General features: G+C 41.4%; 1 protein-coding gene across 1 annotated transcript in view; it reads left to right on the plus strand.

The window, feature by feature from the left end:
• Nucleotides 1-25,000, plus strand: part of lrmda (leucine rich melanocyte differentiation associated) — a 203,869-nt gene that overhangs the window by 118,705 nt on the left and 60,164 nt on the right. The window contains exons 3-5 of the mRNA XM_030772617.1: nucleotides 18,565-18,689; nucleotides 19,975-20,116; nucleotides 23,119-23,245. Of these exons, the coding sequence (XP_030628477.1) occupies nucleotides 18,565-18,689; nucleotides 19,975-20,116; nucleotides 23,119-23,245 (394 nt within the window). The remainder of the gene's footprint in view (nucleotides 1-18,564; nucleotides 18,690-19,974; nucleotides 20,117-23,118; nucleotides 23,246-25,000) is intronic.

Raw genomic sequence — 25,000 nt, forward strand, 5'->3', positions numbered from 1 at the left:
AGGGGAATTTTACAGTGGGTGACCATGACTTGAATCTAGGACCTCTCATAGCACAAACTGTGTATAAAGCCAGTACCCATACATAATACAACAGACACAACATTAAAAATTAATCACAAGCCATTTTACCTTCATTCAGGTGGATACTATAGGAAGGACACTAACCCTCATAAAACACGGTACTTTATAACATTAGGGTGTAATAAGTACTTTATTACACTAGTGTGTGGTTCAGTATGTATGTTTATCAATAGAAATGCTGTGACAGGCTGCCAGAATCTGATCAGAACTGTGTTTTACGGACTTGTGTATTTAATCATGCAAAGGTTAAACTGATGCAATGAATATTTTGCTGCTTCAAGTAATAGGCATTGTTAGTATATCCTTCACACAGAAACAATGCACAAAAATGACCACACATAAAGTTTCAAAATGATTGCAGTCACTGTGCTTTGGATATTGCACTGGTTTAGCATCCGGTAAAAACAGACAAGGTCGCCAGATAAGTAAATGCATTGTAAAAACATGAGACATTCGAACAGATTGTGGGTCACTTATTATTACAGACAGTTATGAGAATCAGGTGTATTTTTGCACTAAGATAAAGTATTGAGTAGTTTAACAGTTGAGCTTATATGATGTGATAAGAATTGACTTAAACATGATAGACGGTCCAGACCTTAACTTACCTGTTTAACTGTCATTCTACTGGATAAAAGCAAGCAGAAAGTAGAATTTAACCCCGTGCTTTGGACTGTTGGACTGATGTGAGGCTGTCAGAGGAACATAAGGCCTCCACTGATAGGCTTCTGATGTTTGGAGTCAGTCATCTACTTTAGTGGAGAACTCTTTACTAACTCTTGTAGGCATTAGTAAGATAGAAGAAATGAAATGTTCTTTTGTCTTATATTTTTAAAAATGATTGAAGCAGATGTTTTATTTCATTTAGTGCTGGTTCCAGTGATGAGTGTGGTAATGAATGCCGTTTCAACAAATAATTATAATTACTTGTCAGTGGGTTTTGAAATGTGACACATCAGACAATGTTGCGTTTTTAATGAATTCATTATACTGGTGAGAGAAAATGTGTTTTATTCATGTTGCTTTATTATTATTATTTTTTTTTCTTTCATGGGCACTGAGTGAACTTGATTACTTGGTATTGTTTATGTCGTCTATGCCGATGGTTTTACCAGTAATTGCTCTTAAGAAATAGCAGAATGTGTTAAAGACGCTGAGCGTTATCTTACTGCGGAATATCTTTGGCCCTTTATTTTATTCTTTATTTGACACAAACTCAACAAGTTTCAATATTCCTTTCTGGGTTTTTTTTGGGGTTTTTTTTCCATTTCATTTCCTAAAATGGTGGACGATGCAGACAGGGTGTAAAAAGAGCTCTCTACTCTTTACACTCTCTCATATTTTAGTTGAGCTTTTAGAGAACTAATTTCACACAGTGTTTCAGACAGCTCTTTTACAGTCGGAGAGGTTGTCTGGTTTGAATCTCTCAGTGAACGCAGCCTGTATCAAATGGCCCTGTTGCATATGGAAGAGTAGAATCCCTGGCTTTAAGGTGATATTAATTTCCCCCCCCCCCATCTGACTCGTGTTTCTCTGACTGAAAATGATCAGCAGGCGTGTCAGAAAGGAGTGCTATGTGTATGTGTGTGTGTGTGTGTGTGTGTGTGTGTGTTGGGGAGGGGTTGTATGTGTCAGTTTGGCTCTTAAGTTTCTGATTGTCTAAATAACACACTATCTCATCCCCCAGCTGTCCTGCATTCTGACAGTACAATAACCCATAATTCTATCTGTCACTCACTATTTCAAGGTTAGTGTTTTATGGCTGGGACTGAGAGAGAACACATTTACATTTTGGAAGAGGGTGGGGGAAAGAGAGAGAGAGAGAGAGAGAGAGAGAGAGAGAGAGAGAGAGAGAGGGAGGGAGAGGTAGAGGAATGGATTTCTTGTTTTGTGTCACTTCATATTTTACCCCTCTTTCCCCAGCCCCCCCCCCCCCCAAACAAAATCCATTTTAGGATTTTAGGATGCATGGTAAGTACGGCTTGGCCTGGGATATGTGGTCTATGTATTGAATCAAAGCTTTAGTCTGGATAAGCACACTGGGGCAGTAAGCAGCTACAGCAAGGGACAGCTTTGGTCACGCAATTAAATGCAGTAGTAGCAATGTGTGTTATCCAAACTATGGGATTGTAATGCCCGTCATATGATGTGGTAATAGGATTTACAAAATAGGGTTGCAAATTAATTCAATTGGATTTATAATATTCACCCGTGGACTTACATTAGTAATATACACAAATATGTGGGGTGTAAATACAGACAGGGTTGTATTTGTAGCTAAATTACTTCAGTTTAATCAATTATAAGTAATTGCCATATATCCCATTTAAATAGCTTAAATGGGTTAAATAGGCAGGCTTCCTTGTTAAAGAAATGGAGAAGTCATCCACATTACAATATTTCTCTTCTACATTCTGTATTTCTGGGCATTGTGTCGTAGCCATGGTTCTTTGGAGTTAAACAGTACACCTTGTGATTCATTTCTCTTGAGTTTGACTCAGAAATGCTTCTCAAAGCTGTATATTTCATAAAAAGCGACAGCCCTGACACTGTAATCGACCTGAGAGCTCCCATTCCCGTCTTTGAGACTGTGAGTTGTAATATGTGTCAACTAGATAAAAATGATTCCCATCTACACCTTGACTGGAGCCCCATTTGCAAAAGAAGAAGTCTCCAGCTCCATTATTGTGGTATTTTGAGCTGTGCCGATAGCCTTGGCACTTCTGAAGAGTCCTATTGTTTGAGTAAAAGAGAAGCTCTCAGAAAAGTCACTCACATTTACAAAGTGCCTAGGCCTCTTCAACAGGGTCAGATACTATTCCAAACATCTAACCTCCATTAGCATTCCGCATTATCTAACTTAGCCTTCCAGTGGAATAATCATCTTCCGATACCATCATCTCCTGCTCAAATATCCATCTGTTACCTCAGCCATTAGGGAGAGAGCATCAGCCACAAGGAATTCCATATGTGTTTTCCTTTTTATTCCGTTTTTGTCATGGTGTAAATGTCAAATTTGCGTGTAGTGGTGTTTATCCAGCGCTGCTGACATAGAGAGGCTGTAAATCATGAACGCGCTCATGGTGCACTTAGTATTTTTGGTGCTCCCAGTTTCTTAACACGTGACACAAAGACACGTTCAGATAAAGGGACTTGGCAAACAAACACCTGTATGGGGGCGGGTACCGGCGCAGGACTCGGACCCGTGTCAGGCCGGAGTGGTACGAGGCTGAGAACACGGTCGGGCAGGAGTGGTCCGGACCTGGAGAAGGTAGAGGGTTGGAGGTTGTTGTTGTTTGCCTACTTGTGTTCGTTGACCTTTGGTTGAACTCTCCAGTCAAATTCATCAGGAGTTCAGGACCCACCCTATGTGGCTGACTCATTCAGGTCTGATGGTGCGTTGTCCTCTCTCTGAACTGATTTGTTTGTCAGGGCTCTGTGACTGACTTTAGGCACGCAAATACAGGTGCTGTTCAAATACATCATGTAAAAATGGGCTCTAGCTGAAAGGAAATCATTTGTGGTCAGTGCACTTTGTTTGCACATGATCTTTTTAGTTAAGAAAAGTCCCATGTGAGTCTGACTAAATGCATCATATGTTTTGTCCATGGAACAACAGTTCAATTTCCATACAGGTTTTGGAGGTGGATTTGCCCCTTTCATGTATGTCAAACATATCTGGTTTTATGATGTGACCTCGTGCCTCGGGGATGTCTCATTTTTAAAAGGTATCTGGTTTATGATTGCGTATGACTTAATAGTCACCATAGTAACCATATAAGTTTAATCAATAATGTATAGATCCAATCAAACAGGTCCGATAGGTCAAACAGACATTTGTATGCATTTCTCAAAACAGCAGCAGGTCTGGTTCATATATCATTACAGCTTGGATACAACTGTTTAGTCGTTAAATCTAACTGTCAATTTTTTTTTAACGTTATAGAGATGTAAAGTATGCTTGCTCTACATAAAATGAGACATTGCAGTCTCCCTTGAGGGTTGGGAATTTCGTAAGCAGGTTGATTCTGGATTCATTACCGTAGTATCGACAAGGCGAAAGCAAGGGGCAGAGAAGTCTCCCCTTTAAAGGCTTACAATACCACCGTGTTGGAGTTCACTACATAAGCCTGCCTGTTCCCCAAGGCATTTACTGAGCTCTGCCCTTAATGCACTTTCCCCAGTGGGACAATAAAACACAGAACGTGTTGAACAAATATGTAGCACATATTTACTTTGCCTTTGTGTTTGTACAAAGTGAAAGAGGTTTGTGTGAAGCAGTGAAAATGGGAGCTGTGCTTGTTTCAGGGGGTTAGAGAGGGGAAGCTGAAACAGGCTTTTTGAGGCGACCCAATCCCCCCGTTCTGAAGAGCGGTGTTGGACATCCGGCTTTGTTCCTGTGATAGTCTGATTATCAGAGGGCTGATTCAGTTGTCCCCTCGTGTGTTCCTCTCTCATCTCACCGTGTCCGCTCTCGACAGGCTAAGTGCTCAAATTGAGCCATTTTGTTTCACTTGAAAATAAAGCAGGACCTATTATGCCTGATTTTTCATTCATAGCCTGAAACAGCTCTGCCCTCTCTCTCTCTCTCTCTCTCTCTCTCTCTCTCTCGCTCTCTCTCTCTCTCTCTGTATCTTGCTCTCTCTCTCTCTCTCGCTCTCTCTCTCGCTCTCTCTCTCTCTCTCTCTGTATCTTGCTCTCTCAGAGGGGGGACTATGCCAGGGTCTCTGCTCTCTCTCCAGGCCTGTCAGTTTTAATCTGCTGGTGTAGAAGTTGAGGGGCTGGCCATAGTGGAGTGCTCATAGGTCAATGGATGTTGCTTATTCATCTGTTTTTCTCTGTTTTTTTTCCTCTGTGCCCAGCGCAGCAGGGTTTTGTTTTGGATAAATTGTTTGAAGATTTACTGTAGCTTCTAGAGCCCCAGGACACATTGTCTCAATGTCCAAGCTGAACGGGGGTCTACACACAAACACACACATGCGTGCGCACACACACACACACACACACACAGTGCAAAAACACACTCACAATGACACAGGCACAAACACGCTCAAACAAACAAATAAATACACACAATGACACACACACAGTGCGAAAACACACTCACTGTGACACAGGCACACATACACACACATAAACAAACAAACAAACACACACACACACACACACACTCACACACTCACACACACACACACACACACACACACACACACACACACATTCACTCACACACATGCATGCACACACACACGCTCGTGCATGAATGCGCACACAGACACACACACACACACACACGAGCGGGGCATATGCATGGTAAGACGTTCTCTTGCGCTATCCAGTTCTCACTCAAAGGGAAAGTCCCGGGGCTCTCTGCTGAAATTCTAAAACAGTCAGACCTTAAGGTAGCGTAAAGCAAACCGTGCTCAATAAAACTATGCATATTCTGCAGTGAAGACAAAACAGCCACTGGCCTCTTACACTTGTGAGAGTTTTCCTGTATTATGCACACATTTGTATGACTAAATCACCCCAATTTTGATTCCGCTTTGCATAAACTTTGTTTTTAGAAAGCTCCACACAACATTCTAATAGAATTAACTGAATTATATCTTTACAATAAAAATGTCAATGCGTAATACTTCTTTGTATGCAAGTTTTCCACGCCCTGCATTGCACAACACATGGATCACATCCTCATCATCTGCAGCTTAAAATCGATAACAGAGAGGGATTTTTAACAGGACCAGAGTCCATACGTATCAAGTTTCTCAGAGAAAAGTTGCTTATTCATGATCATTCTCTGTCAGGCCAAAGTATTATCAAAGGCAACTGATCCCAGGTCAGGATTCATACTCTGAGAACTTGACTCCTGTTTTAAAAGAGAGAGAGTGTGTGTGTGTGTGTGTGTGATTGCGGCGCTTCAGTTGCTATCTGTGTGTTTCTCAGGTGGTTGTTTGGGTGGCGTTTCCCGGCAGGCTTTGAAGAGGGCGATTTAGTGCGAGATTTGGATCATTAGCCCATAAGGAACACTTCAGACGGCAGTGAGTGATCGAGAGGAAATGATGGCTAATCATGTTGACAGCAGCTCACCTCTGTAGATCTGACTAGACCTGCCTCTTCTAATGAGACTGGCTTTTCACCAGCTAATGGAGCATTGAGAGAGAGAGAGAGAGAGAGAGGGAGAGAGAGAGAGAGAGAGAGAGAGAGAGAGAGAGAGAGAGGGAGAGAGCGCGCGCGTAGGGCTTTACTTAAAGCTATGCATATTAGCCTTCATGCTTCTCCTTTAAAGTGTCATGTCAATATGCTATGAAGGGCATCATCAAAGAGAGGGAGAAGGAGAGAGAGAGAGAGAGAGAGAGAGAGAAAGCAAGAGCAAGAGCAAGAAAGAGACAGATACAGAGGATAAGCAATACTGCAGCAGTCTAGTAAGACTAAAACAGAGGGAGTGTAATATAGTGGTGTACACATTTTGCCTGGAATAGATAACTTGAGAGTTGTCTTTTCTGGTATTGGAGTAACTTTGGACACACACACACACCCACACCCACACACACACACACACACACCAGAAAGGACTCTTGTCATACGGCCCTGTTCTTATTTGATATACAGAATGTTTTTTGGGTAGATCAGTTGCAAGACATGAATTTGCCTTGATCTGTTGTTAATGTCAGTTGTGAGTACAAGCACTGCATAGATTCCTATTCTGGAAACTGTCTTTTCTAGAGAAGTTTCCAGTCTAGTGCAGTTAGCACAGACTTTAGCCCATAACTATGTGACTAAATAACCCATAATAAAGACAACACAAAATAACTCTGGACCTTTTTTCCCTTTAATACCCAGTCTAGATGACCGTTTCTATTTATATATATATATATATATATATATATATATATATATATACACACACATACACATTTTTTTTCCTTGGACACCATGTCAGCATTTTATACCTTGTCTGTAAATTCTTGGTTCTACTCCAGTCTTTGCATGGAGTACGTAATCTTAATTCTCATTCACTAGTGAGATTTGGTTTGATGGTTTTCTTTAGCCTCAAAAAAAAAAAAAAAATTGCGGGGGATGCTCTGGAATGTTTAATTGATTCAAAAATGTGTCTAATTATCCCACACAACCTACTTGATGCTAAGATTATGTAATTATAGTTTTGTTTTGTTGGATATCACGGCTGATTTTTGTGTGTCACTGGGCTGTGTCTGGACTTGTCAGTCACTGTGAGCCATGTAATGATATGCTGAATTTCCAGATAATTCTATTATAATTATAGGCTGGTAAAAGAGATGGGGGGGGGGGGGGGCTGAATCTGAGAGATTTATGCGGCTGCGATGGCAACATAAATGTAGAGAATACTACAGTTAAATCAAATTAAATATGAGTTTAATTAGAAATGGATTTCATCATTATTTGATATACTGTGTGCATGTTAATTATTCAATAACATTATAATTACATCGATGTGTTTTTTTTTTTTTAATTAAACATATTGACTTATGCCGTCTGATTTGTTTATTGGTTTATTGGTATATACCTTCCTTAATATCTTTCCACCGCGGCCTTTTTGTGAAGGTGCGAACAGAAGATTGTAATTTGTGTCAAACAATATGATCTGCAATTATTTTTTTTTATGTCCAACAAAAATTAAAGTTTAGTAGCTGAGCCCTTTTTTTTATAATACCTGGTCGGTTTTTTTTTTTTTTTTGATGTATTGTTGACAATCGCTTACCCATTTTTATTTTTTTTTTTTACTGTTTTGTTAAATGTGTGGGATTAATTTGGTCTTTTAGTTTGCCCTGCTTTGTTATCCAAGGCTGTTTTTTTTTTTTGTCAAAGTCGTTGTTTATTTATTGTTTGTGACAGTCAGTCTTAAAAAAAAAAAGGAGAGGATTGTGGATAACATGCAGATCATGTAGACCGGAGGAACTTGATAGCAATTTGGAGCAGGGTAGAGACGCTCACTGACTGCTTCAAACCTTTTAATTAGCACTAATTACCTCACAGAAAACGTTGGGGCTTGAAAGGATTTGTGTCAGCAAGTGAGAGATCAAAGCTCGGAGTGCTGGTGTTTTAATCTGCGGAGTAAAGACTAATAAGGCAGTGGTAATAGGACTCTGGAGAGACCCGGTGCAGGTGGTAGACCATAATCCCCCTTACCCGCGCCCCACAACACAAATCTACCTCCAATTAAAGAATCAGATGATTCAATTTCACACTCTTATTGAAAAATGCCAATTGCTGTTTTTAATAAATTCAGATGATACAAATGGGAATCTGAAGCCTTTTTGTGTCTAGTGTCTGGTGAAGTTTCCCCCATAGATTTCTCTTTTTCTACCATTTATAACCTCATATTAAGATTTGGTGAGAGTATGTATTTTTGGCTATGAGAGACAGAGAGAGAGAGACAGAGAGAGAGAGAGGAAAGTGTGGTTTTAGAAGAAATAAGGCAGTCCTCGGTTTCTGCTCTGCCATGGTTGTCCATCAAGCTCCATTGATCATTTGCCATGAAGTGACAGCGGCCCAGTGATTATTTGCTATTAGATAGATGCTCCAGTGTACACGACTGGAACTTGACAGTTCAACTTCAGATTCTGTAGAGTAGACCACTCGCTTCCCTGCTACTGGAAATGTTTGCTGTGCTTCATGGTTTTATTCTATTTCACAAACAGAAAGAGTCTGAAAATATGGGGGACAAGTTCTCTGTCACTCTCTCTCTCTCTCTCTCTCTCTCTCTCTTTCTCTGTCTCACTCTCATCCATACAGATGTAGGCTTTGTTCATGCTCTGGTGGTGTTAGCATGGCCATTGATACTTTTTGTCAGTATATATCATAATGCTAAGTGCTCTGATATGAACGTGCCTCTTAGATGAGTAGTGATGTGAATTAGTGTGATGTTATCTAAAGAATGGGATTGATTTTTATAGCCTTGCTACACTGGAGAAAGTGCATTAGTTATGTAAGGGGAGCAGCAATCGGTCAAAGTCGTCGTTTTAGCGCAAACTGGGTTAAACACAGATGAAGAACCATGAGAGCAACGGTGCAGTTTTTTAGGCGTGGGAAGCATCACGTAACCTCGTATTCACGGTGTTTACCCAACAGTCAAACAGTCATCTCTGTTTTTCATTTCAAATTTGTTGGGACAGTTAACATTTTTAACTAGCATAAGTGGCTGCTACACCCGCAATATTCAATTTAACTATCAAGGTTTGAATCCTGACTTTCCAGCTTCACAGCTGACAGGGTATTTGTATCATCATTATATGTCATGTACATAGTGAATATGCAAATGTTGCTTCCCACTGGAGTTACATAAAGTTTGTTTTTCTACTCATGTACATCTGTTTACATACAGAGCGGTTTGACCTACATTAACACTTAGAGTGTCACACTTACTCATGACAGACAGCAAGGGCTCTCAGAGCTGCATTTACACTGGTACATGTGTATTAAAACAGCGCTAAAAAGTGTTTATATTATCCATTCTCACCACCATGGACTCTATAAACAGTCATGGACTGAATCTACTGTTAATATAAATTCAACATTCCATCCTTTATCTCTAAAGTTTTATTTATAAAATTTAGTCATACGCCAACTGATATTTCTATTTTTTTTTTGCTGTCTCCATTACAGTTATATTATAATACGCAGTTTTGGTGTTCTGCAGTGTAGAACAGTGGTGCGGTGTGTCTTATTTTATTAGGGGATTTTAATTAGCAGCAGTTTGATACAGACCCTTACAGACACACAGCATCCGCCTGTAGACGACAGCCAGTGACACGTGAGGGGGTGACCGTTTTAGCCACAGATGTGAGGCTAGCCAGACATGTCCCTCGCGTGTGTGCCCTAGCTCAGGACCATGGGGTCTTGCGCTGCTCTGACTTAGTCCAGCATGTCGGCGAGACGCTGCAGTGGGAAAGGAGAGAGTCAGAACCCGGGTCAAAACGGCTGCTTAAAAAGCCCGAGCTGTCAGAGATCTCTGTCACGTCTGTACCTCTGGCCCTCTCAACTCCTCCAGTCATTAATCACAGCAGCCAGCCTGGGTGACCTCAGACCCCACGCTCTGAACAGCTCTGTCCTCTACACAGGCAGGAAATAATTTCCTGCCTGATTCAATGAGCCATCAGCAGACCTAATGGCATGTGAGAATATGAACCTCCCAGCAGCAAGAGCTGTGAATCTTCACAAGACCAGTCTATAACTCAGACCGGCCTTAAGCGCGCGCGCTCACGCACGCATGCACACACACGCGCGCGCGCACACACACACACACACACTTAGTGCTCTCTCTCTCTCTGTCTATCTGCCTTTTTCTCTCTCTCCATCTTGCCCAGATAACTGCTCACCTAGAACATCCAGCAGGCCCCAAACATGGAGTACATTCACCATGTGCTATTTCATACCAAAATGTGATTAACACACTTCAAGTACTGTAAATATGCATAAGTGAATGAATGTGTGTTTTTTGTGCACTCTGTGTGATGAGTGGACATACAACACTTATGTAGTGTATAGTTTTCATAATTCAGTGTGTGAGTGCATCATGTATTACATGCGATCCAGTCTCAGCGTGATTAAACGGTAGGTATGAGAGATGTGTGTTAGATGTTAGAGAAATACAAGGGAGGTAGAGTTGTCTCCATTAAAGCGGAAGGGGGAGGTGGTAGGTGGTAGGTGATGTGTAATCCTTTAATGCATGTAAATTGACACGCTAGCAGGGCCCATTTTCCCCAACATGCGTGATCTTTAAATTGCCGCCACCTGAGAGTTAGTGACACATTGGGAGCTCGGTGGTGTAGAGTCTGAGAGATTAGCTCTGATAATGGTCGCCTAATGCCCCGCGGTAAGGGAGATTTATGGCGAGGCTGTATCCTCAACCTTCATGTTTTTGGAGATTGAAAACAGAATTGCATGTGGGTGGAGGGCAGGAGGGCATGGAGGTGTCGTTTGTCTTACATTAGCTGCTGCTGCGTGAGGTTTGTTTTCCCTCAGTGGCTTGATGAAGCTGTTCTCTGTTCTCCCCTCTTTCAAAGATTTGCGAAAAAAAAAAAAGATCCTCCAACTTGTGGAGTTATGTGGGTTCTTCATCAGTAATGTGAGAAGCAGAAACACAGACGTAGTCTATTATTTCTCAGGTTCCTGTATCATTAGCTCAGGTGCTTCCTCTGTTTAGCACGCATACGTTGGTAATCGTCTGTCTAATTCCCACACAGTGTGATATGATACCTGATTTTATCATGAAGGGCTTAGTCAAGACTCCAGACAGACACAGAGGTGTGTACGAGCACTACCAACTACACCTCCACTCATCCATCTATCCATTAGCACTTTTTTTTTTTAACTGAAGTTTATCGAATGCAGTCCGACGTCCTTTTCCCTTCCTTTCTCACCTCTCTCTCTTCATTTTTTTTAAGCTGGCAGGTAATGTGCGGAGTTAGGCAGTCAGTCCATTAGGAGCATATGAATCCCATCACTCCTCCAGAACAGACCGATTCATCAAACATTTATCTTCTGCCCTCTGAACCAACAGCTTGTCAATCCGCCCGTCATTCTCCGTCTCCTCCGAATAAAAACATTACATCTACCCATCCGAGGTGTCTTTGATGTGACATCACCCCTCAAACTTTAAAACACGGCCTGAGGGCGGCTCTGGAGATAAGTGTTGGTACAGACTGGCGCCCAAAAATGTTCTGCTTCTTCCGCCTCATTTGGATTTGTAACACAGCAAAAAAAAAAAAAGTGGTGGAAATGTGTCATTGTCCAGTAACACATGCAACTCTCTATTTAACTACTAACTGGTTGAATGAAACGAGTGTCCTTATGCATGATCTGAAATCTTAGCCTTACTGTAGATGATGCGTCATGTTAAAATGCTCTAAGTCTGTAAGTGTGCTTGCTGAACAACAAGGCTACTCTTGCTTTGAAATGAAAGAACTTGCATTTGGCTTTAGACACACAGGCATTCCATGATAACACAGGGAGTGTAAATATGCCCCTGTATTACTGGAAGAAACGTCATTTCAGCATCAGTATGATTTTTAACTCTGTGAACTGTTAGTTCTAATTAAAAAAATCTCTCACTAAAAAAAAAGAAGAAGAAGAAGCCGTGAAGAAAATCTTGTACAGATTCTCACATTTGAATTTGAAATAAATTTGAAATTAGGGTGACCATATTTTGGTTTTCAGAGAAGAGGATAGGGGATGGGTAGGGGGAGGGATGATGCACTCCCCTCCTAACTTAGGGGGAAATTTAAGTGTGTGTCACTTTTGGTTCCTGTCGTTGCGCATGTAAGGCTGATGCCTCACAATGCAATGTGAAACTGCATCTGTATTTAACTGCCGCAATACATAGCCAGTTAGCCTTTAATAAGACAAATAACTGCTGGCATAAAAACAGTGGCAAGATGGCTTTATTTCCGTACATTCGAGTTTTGGTGGCATTACGGCTTTCTTAAGGTCTCTTAGCTGTTGCTGCGATGCTAACGGTAAAGAATGAGATGCAGTTTAACCAATGTTTATGGCACGACAGTGTACATGACCGTACATTGGTGCCGTGCGAGAGGGCGGGACCTAAAGAACAAGGTCAAAGCAATGCAAATGCACACACAACGAATGCCGACTGTGGAAAGCAAAAGCCTAATCCTGGACATTTTTGGCGATTTAGAAATGTCGGCCGGGCGCATTTTTTAGGCCCGAAAAAGAGGACATGTCTGGGAAAAAGAGGACGTATGGTCACCCTATTTGAAATTCAAAACTGTATGACTTCCACTGAGAAAATTAATTATTCAAATGGTCAGCTGAGGCATATAGCTGATATAAATTACTGTAATTTAACCCTTAACCTAATAGGCCACAGTAGGTGTTAAAGTCGTAAAATCATGTCCTTCTGGTAATTTAAGTACCTGTCAGAATGTTGCCAAGGTGTCCATTTGTGATAGCTAACTTAACTCATTTTAGCGAGAAATGAATGACTAGCATAACAAAGCTAAAACATCAGTTAGTCTTAGACACACTTCACAGCAAAACTGCGTACACAGCATAGCTGGCTAACAGGTGTGGAGAGATCAGTTTGACGAATTTCTAGAAAATGAGAGCAGTGATGATTACTGTCAGCCTTATTGTTAGGATTCCTTTTTCATACTGAGGATTGCTAGGTCACGTGACCAGAGATATTATTGTGTTCAACTTTGTAATGACAAAATGTAGAGATTAGTCTGACAGTTATTGTGTATGATCTATAAGACTACTAACAATGCATGGACAGAAGACAGGACTAAATGAGTGGAACGGGCAAAATTGACAGATGCTGTTTAGGTTTTGTTTTTTAATACATTTGACACTAGTGTGACAGATCTTCAGAGGTTTTTCCAGAAAGTTCTTCACATATTCTAACAAATGTATATGTGATCACAGGATCTGGTTAAAATCTGGTCTATTCAAACGTACCCCTCGTTTGATTATGAGGTGCAGTCATACCATGGCAGTAGCAGTGTGTATCCTCTTTTCATCACAGAACTGTTTGTAATACCAGAGTACTACCATTTTAAACAGTAACAGTAACAGTAGAACCTTGATAATGCTACATCGTATTTTAATAGGATGAGAACGACAGTTCTACAAGCATAGCTGTCATCAGAAGAAAGAAAATGTAAGAGAGAGATAGGCTACCTTCTGAAAAGTGTCCAAAAACCAAACAGAGCAGTGAAGTGCCACACTAAAGTCAAAGATCTGTGAGGAGGATGATTCCCCCGAAGGATCTGTGTTACTGCTTTCGATTTGCAATTATGTCTTCTCTTCAATGTGGATTCAAACATGCTGATTGACAGAGAGAGGGAATTGTGCTCTCTCTCTCTCTTTCTCTCTCTCTCTCTCTCCCTTTGCACCTGTGTGTATCAGTCTATGGGGGAATGTCCTGTTTGCGGTTCATGTTATTTGTTAACTCAAAGGCCTTTTCAAATCTAAAGGTTCAGCGGAGTTCGTCCTATGTACATGCTAGTTAAAACAAATAGAATAGATGACCTCCAAAGCAGTCTCGTTGTTTCTCTCTCTCTCTCTCTCTCTCTCTCTCTGTGTGGACATGTGGCTTGAGATGCCTTCAGACTAATGGATCTCAGTGACTGGCATTTTGACCAATAATCACAGACTGTTTTTTCTGCCCCGTTGTCAGCAGTAGTTTATCAATCAGTGTGCCTGCGTTAGTATTTGTCTATCGAGCCATCCGTCTCTGTCAGCCTGTCTGTGTGTCACTGTCTTTGTCTCCTGCTCTTGTTTGTCTTCGTTTGAGGAGAGCCAGCCTAGTCGTTTGTTTTACAGGCTTTTGAAAGGAAACATGAGAGCATTTACACTTCTTGTTTCTTTTCTTTCTTTTTTTTTCTTTTTTTTTTTCCTTTTTAAAAATTGCCAGTAGGCTTGTTCACATTATTGTGCTAAACACACCTGTGTTCTCAGTAAGGGAAAAATGACACCTTTGTCAACTCTGACCTTTTCTTTCAACGTATCAGCCAGCTGCAAATCTGTCACATTTCCAGCCTCCATTTCTACCGTACCACCAATATCACCGCTTTCATATTTAACCTTGTTCGTTAAATTGAAATAACGATATGAATACAACATAGGCAAACACTTCAAATTGTGTCAGTGTGACTGAGAAATCTACTCTAATCATCCGCTCCTTGGTTCTCAGTGTTATCATAGTTTTAATGGATTTGTTTTCTCACTCTCTCTGTCGTCTGTGAGTGTGTGCATGTATGAGCCAATGTGGACAGGAAGAAAGCCACTCTGTGCAGGCAACTGTGTGAGGTATTAACTCTGACAATGCGTTTGATCATAATTATCTTAACAAGGACTGGGTTCATTGCTGTGGCTCGTTAAATCTATTTCTCTTTCTCCCTCCCTCCCTCCCTCCCTCCCTTCTTCCCTGCCTCCCTCTCTTTCTCTCACCTTGGATAAATGCAGACATCATTGCTTTGTGCTGCCCTGTCTCTTTGGTGCAACTGTGTAGATGGTGGTGAAAATGTGCAGGCCGTTTTTGATTCCCCATGGGAACATGGTAAGGGTCTGCCTGGTTCCTACCTGTGTGTGTGTGTGTGTGTGTGTGTGCGCGCGTGCGTGATATGCATATATGTTTAATTGCCAAATTAGTCAGACTTAAGCTTAAGGGAACATACTCACCTAGTTCAATTTACCTTATTAATGTTTTCCGAAACAAAACAAGAACAAAGTTAGCTTTTGGTAATTTACTGTACAGACTGTAAAGTTTTCCCTGTACACACCTTCCAGATGCAGTTCATTGGAATAAAATGATGTTAGCAATGAAATTAGCGTTGGGTGTTTTGAGGCTGCTGTAACTAAACAGCTTTATGCTCTGTTGAGTGTGATTGTGTGATTGGATCTCTCCCCCAGCTGTGAATTTAACACATTAAATCAGTGCACACCACAGTGATGACATGAAAACAACAATTAATATATGCCTTCCCCCTCTAGCATGGACACACATTCGAACACACAGACACACGTATTTCTGTCTTAAACAGGCAACTAACACACTCAAAAAAACAGTAGCCAGACACACAAAGCAGGAGTCACACATGAGTCAGTTAATGGAGGAATAATGTGAAAGTGTCCATAGAGTTATGAGTAGGGCTGGGTATCGTTCAAAGATTTTCGATAATGGTACTGGTACCGATACCTTGACTTTACTACAATGTGGTTTAATGTAAGTTGTCTGTTTAAAGTCTTTAGTTTCATGCTTCAGCACCACGGCATTTTTCCACTCAAAGCAGTTTTACAACTTAAAAAATAAATCTATTTACATTGAGCAACTTTCTGCTCTTAAATTTATTCCATGCTCATTAAAGTGTTTCATCAAATTCGTCGTGTTGCTGGGCTTGGAAGCAGGGTTTCCGTTAGCCGGTAATTACCAGTTTTTGCCTGGTAAAATTTATAAAAAAAAAAAGATAAATTAAAAACTTGCTGGTCAAAATGTCCGATAATAATGCTCACACAATTAAGAGTGCAACGAAGTGGTCGCGAGGAGGAGAGAGTGATGTGGCTAATGCGCATTGCAAGCTGCAAAGACACATTGGACACGTTTGATTTCAGGTCGGCAGCAGAGGACTTTGCCACAATGAACAAAAAAGGAGAAAATAAAATATTGCCTAGTAGCCTATAGGCTAGATTTGATGCCATGTAGGCCTAGCCTTTTTTTTAAACAGGCTACAGATGTTACAGGTTACAAATGTTGTGTAATAGCCTACATTTTAGCAGCTAATGTTGAGGTTTTGCTCAGTCGTTACTGTTCGTTTTGCTGTTACTGTTCATTAAATAGTCAGACTGATTGGAGGTCATTGTCATTCTTTCGTCAAACTAGGTGTACATTATATTTGCATTTGTAACATAGACTGTTAATGTAACATGACCGGTAAGTTTCAAATTTGTCCGGTAAAGTAAATTCTTTCCGGACACTGGACCAGCAAGAAAAAATCGTAGCGGAAACCCTGCTTGGCAGCAATGTACATTTTGCATATATTGCATTGCACTCTGTTGGTGTCGAGCCTGATAAAATGGAGCCACACTTTTGATCTCTTAGACATTTTTTCATCTACTATGTGACACACACTGTAGTCATGCCTCTCAAAATACAACAACACACACATGTGAGTTCCGTCTCTGGGCGTAACATAGTGATTTTCCTGCATCCTGTAACGTTATGTTAAAGACAGCCAACCACGAGAATTGTTATTTTGGTACAAGCATGCTGCATGCTAATTGGCTCACTGTTGCCGATGAGATTTACTCCTTAGGTATCGAAATTTGGTACCGAACGACAATGCATTTTTGATACTCAATAGTATCTAAGCTATTCGGTCGGTGCCATAAAAGTATTGAAGTTTGGTACCCAGCCCTAGTTACGTGGTCTAATATATACACAGTCACGCAGTTAGATCTAATCATCCATAGAAACACAGACACCTGCACCAACACATGCTCAACTACACCCAGAATGAGAGATGTGGGGTGTGAGGGGGGGTGAATAGGAACATCTCTCTCATGTGGCACTGTCTTTGTCCTTTTTCTGCGGCCTGTCATTCTGCTCTCCACCCTCCCTTAAGCTAGCCTGTCTTTGTCTCTCTGGCTGTGTCTATGTTTGTGTGTGTGTGTCTCTCTCTCTCTCTCTTTCTTTCTTTCTTTCTTTCTCTCTCTCTCTCTCTCTCCATCGGTGCCAGCATTGTGTAGATTCTCATGATAACAGTGTCATATTTTCATCACACCACAGTAGCACAATGAGTGTTATATGTGAGCAGTGACAGTGGTCTGAAGTATACCTAGGGTTTCTTCACATGAGGCCCAGTTTCACCCTAAAGGCTAGATTAACATATTGAGATGGTTGCTCTTGTCTCTCTCTCTTTCTTTCTTTTTTTTTTTAGCTGATAATATTCCCAGAATTCTTCATTCTCTTTTCTTCTTCTTTTTTTTCCCTAATCTGATTAAATCAAAATACAAAACAGTACAATCCATGTAAATGTTGTACTTTTTTTTGTGGTTGTTGTTGTTGGCATTTGTTTTTCTCCAGACACAAGGGAAAAAATGTTAATGGGAAGACTCTTGACGCTGTTGAGTTGTTCTTTTTCAAGCGGAGCTGACAGACCTAAATGTCAATTAACTCAACATGGATATATTACCATTGTAGGCTGTCAGCCTGTGCCATTTTAGGGATTAGGAGCACACTCTGGGCTTTGTACACCTTCAACTGCCTGCACTTTACAGGGTACTGACATTGCCCTGCACAACCCCTTTCAGTCAGGGGTGTGTGTTAAGGATTTAGGGTGGGGGGTGGTGTGTGGGTGTGTGTGTGTGGAGGGGGGGGGGGGGTCCTTAAACTGAATTAGAGAGAGAGGTTTTTGAACTCTTCTTCTATAAAAAGAATATCCAGTGCTTTAAAAAAGACTAAATGGCCTATCATCATTTTAGGAGAGCTGCCGTTAAAGTTGGGTTTTTTATTTTTTATTTTTTTTTTGCGGGCAGCGTTTTAGTTTGTCGTTGAAAATGATGGATGACGAGTTAAATTAGTGTCGGGGGAGTGAAGGTGAGCCGTGACAGCGTTATTTATCTTGGGAATGGAGGGTTAGGGTCAGGCAGAGCTGGGTGCCTCAAGGCAACAGACATTGACAGATTCATCCCGCACACAGCATTTCTGAAGCCTTTTGTTTTGGATCCTGGCTACTCACAAGCGACCCCCATCTCTCATGCTGCCAGGCGGCGGTGTGAAGGATTCTGCTTCGATTAAAGGGAAGGGGGGGGGGGGGGGGGGGGCTTCGGTGTTACTAATTCTCCTTACCCCCCCTCCCCACAGTCTGAACCCCAAACTATTCCACCATGCAATGAGAGCGGTTGAAATATTTATTTCCGTGCATAATACTCCTCCAGATTTACAGCCATATCACTTTTCCCTCTATTGCCTTATCATTGCAGGTCACTGACAGGGCTGAAAGCGTTCCCTGATCTGGAAGAGTTGATTGTGGACAATAATCTTCTCGGAAATGACCTCCAGTTGCCCAGGTTACTGAAGCTTCACACCCTAACGCTCAATAAGAACCATATATCCTTTTTTATTTATTTATTTATTTATTTATTTTTAAGAAAAACAAGACACCCCTTTAGGAGATTACATTTTGGAACCTGTGTTCGGCGGACAGATAGGGGTACAGACACAGGGTCGCGTTGTCTGCTGTACCCATGGTATTGGACGCTGGAGTTTGTTTTAGAGTACTTAACCTTCCGGAATGTGCTTGATATGATGTGGCTGCTCAACTGTTTCCTCTCCTCAGAGAACAGAATTTGACTGTTCTTTTTTTTGAGATGGATAGATTTTGTGCCATGATGACCTCTAGTGGAGAAGAAGACAATGTAAACTAGCCTAAGGTTCTATGAGAATGCTGATATGAGGCTTCTAACAGCACAAAGGGAGTAGTGTAAGGAGAGAAGCAACAGTGGAAAACACAGAAAACAGAATGTGACCAGAATTGTATACAAACGTACACATAGGCACCAAACACAGCTCAAAGAGAGACGGCAAAAGCACAGCGGCAGAAATGAAACAATTACAACGGAAAGATTGTTTGTAAGAAACACAGGTGTAGCTAGTGTAACAAAACACTGCTAACCTGTCATAAGAGAATATGAATCGACGGTTGTTTGTAGACCAGGACGTTAACTTTAACAGGATTAGTCAAAATGGAACTGCGTTGTTTTCTTTATTTTGAGTGCACTAAAAAAGTTTTTTTTTCGTGATTCTGTGAACATTTAAGAAAAAAATCCAGCTTTCCTTCAGCCATGCGTCGGAGGCAGAAAATGGGGTTATGTTGTAAAGTAGTCCTCGCACACTAATAAGACAGTTATTTCCACCCTGTAGACCCAGAGACCAATTGAAGTTCAAATGCTGCATTAAGTAGAGTTTTATTGTGACACTTTGCACTCAGTTTTCAGTGAAACGGCTGTTTGTGTGATAAATGTAGAGTGAAATGGCTGTTTGGGAAAGTTTTCCAAGGCACTGGGATTCACTAACTGCATCTCCACAAGACATCCATCACTGTGTCACTCCTTCAATATTCCCCATCCCTCAGACCCACTACAGGACACACACCCAGACAAATACACTGCAGGACACACACACTTACACACACAGGCACACATGCACACACACACACACACATACTCACCCAAACACATTGGAGGACACACACACACACTCATTCACTCCTCAACCCACACCAGGTCCTTAAATGAAGCATATTAACCTACGACCGGGGGAGGGTGGGGTTTAAAAAATGTGGGTCTCTCATGTCTTTCATGCTATGGAATCCTTGACCTCTGACCTTTGACACCTGACCGATATTGAGGCACTGTTGGAGCACCTGGCTGATGTGACGCCCTCACTGGAGTACCTGAGCATGCTGGGAAATGAGGCATGTCCCAATCAGCTGGTCAGCCCAGATAAAGATGAAGATGACTACCAGAGATACAGGTATGCCCACTGACATGCTTAACACACACATTCCCCACTTATATTCACACACACACACACACACAGAGTCTGTACTGCACACTACAAACTGCTATTAGGACAGAGACAGTTCTTACAATTTATCCTGCTTACATATGAATGCCACAGACTAGATCATTTCAACATGCAGTTATTTTTAAAGTAGTTTATTTTTAGTAGTGCTATATTTTTAAACTACTACTAAAAGTAGTAGTAGTTTATGTATTTATGCATATGTTTGATGGCGATCGCGTAGAGAAATCCATCATAGACAAAGTCTTTTTTGTCTCGGGAGTGGTTTTTTTTGCAGTCTTCCGTGTTTTGTGAACGGTTTGTTGCGCAGGATAATAAAGCCCGTCGCACAGGCCTCGTAGTCAGACGATAAACAGCTCTCCACCAAATGGTACCATGAACTCATCCTCTGTTTTTTTTTTTTTTTCTGCCGGGTTGCAAAATCAATTTCACATGTGAATTGTGTTAACCACAAACGGCTGTTTGCTACCCTTCCTTACAAGACTGAGTGATGCATTAATTATCAAGCTCCAGTCTATATCAGTGCAATGCCACGCCAGGTAACTGCAATTTGTCAGGTTTTCCAGATAAGACCTACTGAAAGGAACAAAAATGCATTCTTTTGTCTTCCAGAACCATAAGTGCATGTTTTTTGTAGCTGTGTACTGTATAAATCATTCAGCATACAGAAAAAGCTAAGAGTCTCTCTCTCTCTCTCTCTCTCTCTCTCGCGCTCTCTCAGGCTCTCTCTCTCTCTGTGAGGTCCTCTCAGGCCTCTCTTCCCTCTGAGGAAGGACATTCTCCTGTCTGATTGACAGCAGCTGTGGATTTCTGATGTAATATTCATAATGTGTCACAGAGTAATACATCAATTTGAGCATAATGCAGATTTCATGTCTGACAAGGTTGGCCAGCACTGGGTCGTGACAATCTCCGGCCCAGGGCTACACACACTCAAACACACGTACGCACGCACACACACACACACACATACACACACGCATATTCACACACACGCACATCCCTCAACGTCTGCCCAGAGAGAACTGTGTGTCAGTGACATGGTGAAAAACGGTTTGCCTCTCTGAACATTTCAGTTGATCACATGAAGTCAACAGATACAAATATGTACACAAAAAGTGTGGGAAATAAACAGAGAGAGAGAGAGAGAGAGAAGGATGTATTTCAGCGCAGATTTCAGAGCTAATTCATCTATGTTTACTACAGTGTGTGTGTGTGTGTGTGTGTGTGTGTGTGTGTGTGTGTGTGCTGCATGTCCAGAACCTCCTGTCTGTGCTCCAGGATTAATGTCTTGTTTGTCAGGAATGTGCTAGTCAAATACTTGACCAGCATGTTCACTCTCCACGTCACACACCTTTATCTGCACCTCACATCTGCTCTTCATCAGCTAGGGGAGAGTGTAGGGTCAACCTCAAAGGACTCTAACCATCACCTGTGAGAGCATAGAGGCACACACGCACTCACACATGCACACGCATAGAGTCTGTTTATTTCAATGCAGTTTCAGACTGTTGAAACACATGGTGATAAACATAAAGTCAAATTCCACATAAAAATACCTCTCTGTCTAGTTTCTATGCTGGAGCAGTATACTACAGTGCTACCCCGAGTCCAGCGCCTCTCAAACCAGTTTTCAAACATAAATATCATAACTCAGACACTTAGAACACAGACAAAGGTAAATAACACGCAAAGTAAACGTAAATTTACAGTGTTTTACATTATTATGGTTAATATGAACAGTATCGTATTGTTTTTACTTTGTGGGAAATGCGCCTATAGCTACCAAAATAGCATATCAGCATTGACTGTATATTTGATAGGTTGGAGTGAATAATTCTTTTTTTTTTTATTTGATGCAAATGTGTCTAAACAGGATCAGTCAAAAACGTCATCCTGTGGGATCCTGTGCTAGTGAACGTGTAGCATTGCTATCGTCCTTCATTATAAACATCATCATCAATCTGTCACCTGCCCGTGCGTGTGTGTGTGTGTGAGTGAGAGAGAGAGACAGAGAGAGAGAGAGAGCTCTGTTTGGATCCTGAATGCGTTCTTCTACTCTTCTGTTCACACCCACCCAACCTCTCTCTCTCTCTCTCTCTTTCTTTCTTTCTCTCTCTCTCTCTGAAGTTTAGTTGTGACATGTTGTTTCCTCCATCTGGGTCAGACAGTGAGAGGATCTTTTGTCGTCTGTGTATTCCTGCTATTATCTGTCTGTAAATGAGAGATAGAGAGAGTGAGAGAGCTCAGACAGATCCATGCTATCACACAGATGACAGCTTGGCACATCATCTGCATTCCCTTACTGTCTGTGTGCGCTTGCCTTATTTCCAGCCACTTTGAAGGTTATTAGTGAAGAAAAGATATCGCCACTGTCGACTTCGCACATAGTAAACAAGTTTTCACTTTTAATTCTGTCTCTATGAGCACACGGCAAATTGGAATAAGAATTATTTGATATCCACTGTCGCATTTGACCGTGGCACTTTTTTATGCCGTGTTTCTTCTTTTTTTTTTTTCCTTGATTCATAGATTTTCACAGGAAAGTATTAATGACAATTTGTTTTTTTCTAATTTATTCCTTATGCTTTGTGTGTGTGTGTGTGTGTGTATATGCCAACTGGCAGCATTGAGCGGCAGTCAAGTTGCTGTTCCTGTGACATCATGCAGGCCAAATGTCCCCTGAGGATATACATTTCTGAAAAATGGGGAAATTAGCTAGTCCTTTAGAAAACCTTTTACAAAAAAAGTCCTCAGTAAAAAAAAAAATACTCTACTCGTTATTGAAGCAAAAAAAGTGCCAAATTGTTTCCAAATTGGTTAAGGTCAGGGTTAAGGTTAGGTTATGAATGTTTAGTTGCATTGAAATGAATGATGTCAGTGGAAAGTTTACACCAGTATGTGACACAATCCTGTTTGTGTGTGTGTGTGTGTGTGTGTGTGATCTGTAGGTATTTTGTCCTGCATAAGCTGAAGAATCTGAAGTTTTTGGACACGAGGAAGGTGACCCAGAGAGAGAGAGCAGAGGCAGAGGTTCGCGGAGCTTTCATGAAGGTTGTCAAGCCAAAGACTGACCTGGTAAGTACATCACCGGGCTCAGACCATGAGCGAGTAAGTTAGCGTCTGACTGAAATGAGAAACATGGTCATTTATTGATATGATTTATTAATGTAGAAAATTAGTAACACACTTGAACATGCCAAGCTTTCCTAGTGAGGTTTGTGAAATATGGACAGATACGTTCAGGAAAAGACAATGAGAACCCAAGGTCAAAGGAAAATGATGAATAAATGATCATTTTACCAAAATCTGTAATTATACACATTTATTATTGGTCAGCCTGATCAATAATCTCTTTAGCTTCTCCCTTTCACTCTCTTTCTCTCTCTTTCTCACTTTGTCTCTGTTAAATTAAATTAATGTTGTAGTTGAGGAAGTAGAATCGGGTCTATCTCTCCTCTCTCTCTTCTAGTCTTCCTTCGTGCCTGATTTATGTTGAGTTTGCTGGTTTGTAGCTCTTTGAAGCTGTGGCCTTCTAATATTGTGTGTGTGTGTGTGTGTGTGTATGTGTGTAGGGGAGGGTTTCTTTAATGGCGAAAGCCTGACCCGGTTTTGTATGCATGAGGCCAGATCAAAGTGGCTGGCGCCTGTCCTCTCGGCCTGCTGTCGTTGAGTGTGACAGCACTTCTGATTGGAGCGACAGCTCACGTACACCACGTTCACAATCACTTAATTACCCACCCAGCCAGCAATTATTCCTCCCTCTCTCTCTCTCTCTCTCTCTCTCTCTTGCTCTTTCTCTCCCTCACTGCTTACTTTCAGTACTCTTGCTTTTCAAACACAGATCTGTCTCTCTTCTACTCTACTCTCTGTTCCTCTCCTCTCTGTTCCTCTCTGTCCCTCCCCTCCTTTACTCTCCTCACCCCTCTTTTCCTCTCCTCTCCCCTCCTCTCCTCTCCCCTCTTCTCCTCTCTTCTCCACTACTCTCTTCTCCTCTCCTTTTGAGCATACAAACAAGCAGCTTTAGATTTGATTCCATGTAATTGTACAGTCATAAATTATGTAGGATTTTTTTTTTTTTTTTCGCTGTCGGGCTAGGCCTGGTGCCTGTCTATGTCCCCCGAGCCCGGCCATGGTAGTGGGAGGTAAATACGGATGTATCACAGCAAGAACAAAGCAGTTTTCTGACACTCCGCATTCACGGGAGAACTCAGAGCAGAAAAAGCACACAGAGATCTGAAGAGATCATCAGCAAAGACATAGAGCCAGCACTCCAACAGCGTTTATTGTCTCTTTCCTCTATGCTAAAATCACGAGTTTGATTTAACGTTAAAGTGGCAAACAAGGAAAGACAGGATGCCTTAACCCATTAACCCAATTCAGGCCCGTTTGAGTGGAAAATTAGCAAAAGCAAAGTGATTCCCGAACTCATTTTACCCAAATAAATCACTTTGTGACATGGACAAAAATAGAAAAAATAATCCAGTTTATGAATGCTGTTCTCCAGACAGTAAAAAAAAAATGGTTTGGCTTAAAAAAAGATATGTTCCGTTCACAGTGACTCAAAACTGTTTCCATGTTTTTCTACAGTTTGAATTGTGGGATGTAAAACATATCTGAAGTAAGACTATCTGTTCCTCACACCCCCTCTCGTAAACAGATTATACAGACTCAGCTTTAGAGCTGGACAACAATTTCACTCCTTCACAATGAGAGGCTTTGAAGGCCCGAGAGAGAGCAAGAGAGAGTGAGCGAGAGAGAGAGAGAGAGAGCGAGCGGGAGAGAGAGACAGAGAGGGAGAGAGAGAGAGAGAGAGAGGGAGGGAGAGAGAGA

This window comes from Chanos chanos, chromosome 4 (assembly GCF_902362185.1).
Source record: "Chanos chanos chromosome 4, fChaCha1.1, whole genome shotgun sequence".
In the NCBI taxonomy this organism is placed as follows: domain Eukaryota; kingdom Metazoa; phylum Chordata; class Actinopteri; order Gonorynchiformes; family Chanidae; genus Chanos; species Chanos chanos.